The following is a 3,259-nucleotide window of genomic DNA, read 5'->3' on the forward strand; positions in this document are numbered from 1 at the left end:
GGGGGGGACGACCTGTAATTACAATACCTGCTGCCCAAATTTTGACACTGATACCTCGGACAGGGCACGGCACGGCCGGCTGCCGGGCAGTCGGGTCCCAGCCAGACACATTCCCCACTCCTCCTCCTCCCCTATCTCCCTGTCAGAGCTCAAGCTGTCCGGGCCGGCCGGCGGCCACAGGGTCCGAGGTAAGAAAAAGAGACAACTCGGTGTCGCCAATAACATGGCTTGCGCGAGGCGCGCCGTGAGGCCTCGCCGCGCGCCTGGCTAGCGCTGCCGATATACGTCCGGCAGACACATGAGGGAGGGCTCCACGGAAGCGCAACGCGGCATTTTTCAAATCTCACGATAGGTTCAAAAGGGAGGAAAAAAGGGACGCCGGGCTTGAGCGGCGCGGGGGAGAGCGCAGGGGTTGGGGAGTTGGCAGAGCTCGGGTCGGGGTTGCCCGCGCCGCGCGTTGCCCGCCCAACGGTCTGGTTCTAAGTTTGGCGCAAGGTGTGTTTCTAGCGACGCGGTGGGACGGGCGGCGCAGGCCGGGGCCCTGGGGCCTCAAAGCTCTCGCGCCCGCCCAGCCTCGCGCTTTACAAGAGAAAGCCTAGGGAAACGATGGGGAAGGCCTGCTGATTGAGGAAACACAGGCCGAGGTCTGATGAGCATACGGCAAAAGGTTATCACGTTTTAAATTTGATTCTGTTACAGTAATGTTGTAAGTTGTTTGGGTCTCAAAGAGCGTAAGTGTTAACGTGCATTGGAAAGTATTATGTACTGGGTACAATTTATTGTGTAGTTTCTGACCTAATCACTGACCACTGGCCAAAAATACAATTACATTCCAACAAAAAGGATGGTACTTAACTATGCAATAGAAAGTAAGTTGCATAGAAGACCAAATTCGGTTCCCCAGTGTCAGATATTTTTCGAGAGAGAAGCCATTAATATGTGAAGACAAAAAGAAAATCAGTGTTAAACTTAAGACTTCCGAACAGTGCAACGCAAAACTGGGATGTGTGACAGAACATCGGCGACACTCAAACCAAACATTCCTACATTCTCTAAAGAAGCGAACCCATTCTGAAGTAAAACACAACACGAAATGGGTCTTTTCTGACAGCACTAGCGGTCGCCTAGCACATCGTGGCAGCACGGCGGCCCAGCCTGATACGAGTCGAGCGCTGCGCGAGCCGCGCCGGGCCTGGCGCGAGCAGCCGGGGGCGTGCAGGGCCGAGCCGAGCCGGGCCGCGGCGAGCCTGGGCGCGGCCTGGGCAGAGCCCCCGGTTAACGACACTGGCTGGTCCTGAGCGGCTCTGGCGTGGCGGGGCGGGGCGTGGCGTGGCTGGGCGTGGCGGGGCGTGGCGTGGCGGGGCGCGGGACGAGGGGTGCGGGGCGTCGCTGGCGTCGCGCGCACGACGCTCGGCCCGCGAACTCGCGCGAGGGACCGTCCCTACATCACGGGCGCGTCGCTTCTCGCTGTGCCCGCCCGCCTAGACCCACCCTACAAATACACTGGCATACATTTCTCACAAAGTCTGCGAGATGCTGCCCAGCGCGGTCCCCGCCGACCCCGCCCGGCCACTGCTGCTGAAGCCGCCGACGCTGCACTACCGGCCCGGCGCCCGGAGCGCGCCTCGGTGGTTAGGCCGGCCCCGGAGCGCGCCAGCGCATCGTGTTGCCTACCCGGACTCCGTCGGGCGGCGGCCGGGAGGCGGCAGCGCAGCGCGGCGCTCCGCGGTCTCCACCCCTCCTCCGGGCTCCGGGCTGGCCCCAGCCGACAGACACAATCTTCGCCATCACGTAAAGTATGCAGTATGTGATACTCCGTCTCAAGGCCATCGGTGGCGGCGGGCGGGGTGGATCGGCGAGCGAGGGCACGGCGCTGGGAGGAGAAGCAAAGGGGAGCAGGGAGCGAGAGACAGAGGGAGGAGAGAGAGAGAGAGAGAGAGAGAGAGAGAGAAGGAGAGAGAGAGAGCGAGAAGGAGAGATGAGACCCGTGAGCCAAGCCAAGCCAAACGTCAAACTTCCAAAAATAATTTGAGAAGCCTCCTCGCCTCCCCGCCGCCCCGCCGCCCCGCCCCCTCGCAGCCCCGCTCCCCTCTGACCCGCAGCCGCCGACGCCGCCAGAGACTAGTCTGCTCCTCGCAATAATCCGGAGCCGATTTTCACTTTCTCCACGAGACGAGACAAACTTTCAAATGTGTGTATTCGCGGGCTCGCGCATACGCACCGCGCGGCGGGCGGAATGCAACCCACCATGCATTGGGCGCGGCGGTGCGCCGCCCTGCGCCGCCCCGGCCACCGCGGCCACCTCCAATAGAGTCGAGGTGAGGGGGCGTTCCTCGGATGCAGCAGGAAACCGATCGCGCGGCTGAACTATCAATAACCACTCGATACACTACTAAATACTTGACGCCCCGCCCCCGCGGCCGCCCGCGGCCCTCACGGCCCCGTCCCCGCGCCGCCCTCTCCCCGCCCGGGGCCCCGGGGCGCAGACGGCGCGGCGCGCAGACATGTTGCCGTCGTGCATTCACAGCTTAGTTACCTGCCGTGTGGGCGGCGCGCCCCCGCCGCGCCCTCGCGCCGCGCCGGGGAGTGGACGGCCGGGGCCCCGGGACGGGACGGGCCGGGCGGCCAGGCTGGGACCCAGACGGGACCAACGCGCGGCGGAGCGGCGCGTACTCTGCCAAGAGCGCGCCTCGAAACGTTTTTTATAGGGAAAATATTACACCGGTACAACGTCGTGACGAAATACGGACGCGCGTCCCTTGGAGAGGGTTTGTGCTGGGCTAGTATGAAAGGAGCCCACCCCCTCAAGGGTAGGAGTGCGATTGTGCGTCGACATACAGCTTGCAGTGCACCTGCACAGCGTTTCTCTCTACCGCCACACTAAAACGGATGTGTTTGTACTCACATGCTTCCATAGACTCCTCATGGGGCACCATGGGCTGCGCCTGCTGCGCCCGCTCCGTAGCGTTGTTGTCGCCGGGCGGCGGCGCTGGCGTGGGGAGGCGCGGGGGCGGGCGCGGGGGCGGCGTGCGACCATCGACACTGTTTTCACTATCGCCGCCGAGCAGCCGGCGCCTCGTCCAGTCGGGCGCGTCCCGGACCCGGTCCTGCAGGTCCTGGACGCGGTCCTGCTGGGCCCGGTGGTCCAGGGAGGCCAGCAGGCAGGCGCACAGGATGCAGGTCCCCAGGACGTGCAGCAGCGGCCGGGCGTGCAGCGGCAGCCGCGGGGGCGGGGGCGGGCCCGGGGGCGGCGGCGCCG

General features: G+C 64.4%; 1 protein-coding gene across 1 annotated transcript in view; it reads right to left on the minus strand.

Annotated features, from left to right (window-relative positions):
* Positions 1–3,253, minus strand: part of LOC113201679 (protein TMEPAI-like) — a 118,046-nt gene extending 114,793 nt beyond the window's left edge. The window contains exon 1 of the mRNA XM_052273590.1: positions 2,906–3,253. Coding sequence (XP_052129550.1) covers positions 2,906–2,936 — 31 coding nt within the window. The 5' untranslated portion in view covers positions 2,937–3,253. The remainder of the gene's footprint in view (positions 1–2,905) is intronic.
* Positions 3,254–3,259: the final 6 nt, after the last annotated feature.

This window comes from Frankliniella occidentalis, unplaced genomic scaffold (assembly GCF_000697945.3).
Source record: "Frankliniella occidentalis isolate FOCC.00 unplaced genomic scaffold, Focc_3.1 Scaffold286, whole genome shotgun sequence".
Taxonomy (NCBI): Eukaryota; Metazoa; Arthropoda; class Insecta; order Thysanoptera; family Thripidae; genus Frankliniella; species Frankliniella occidentalis.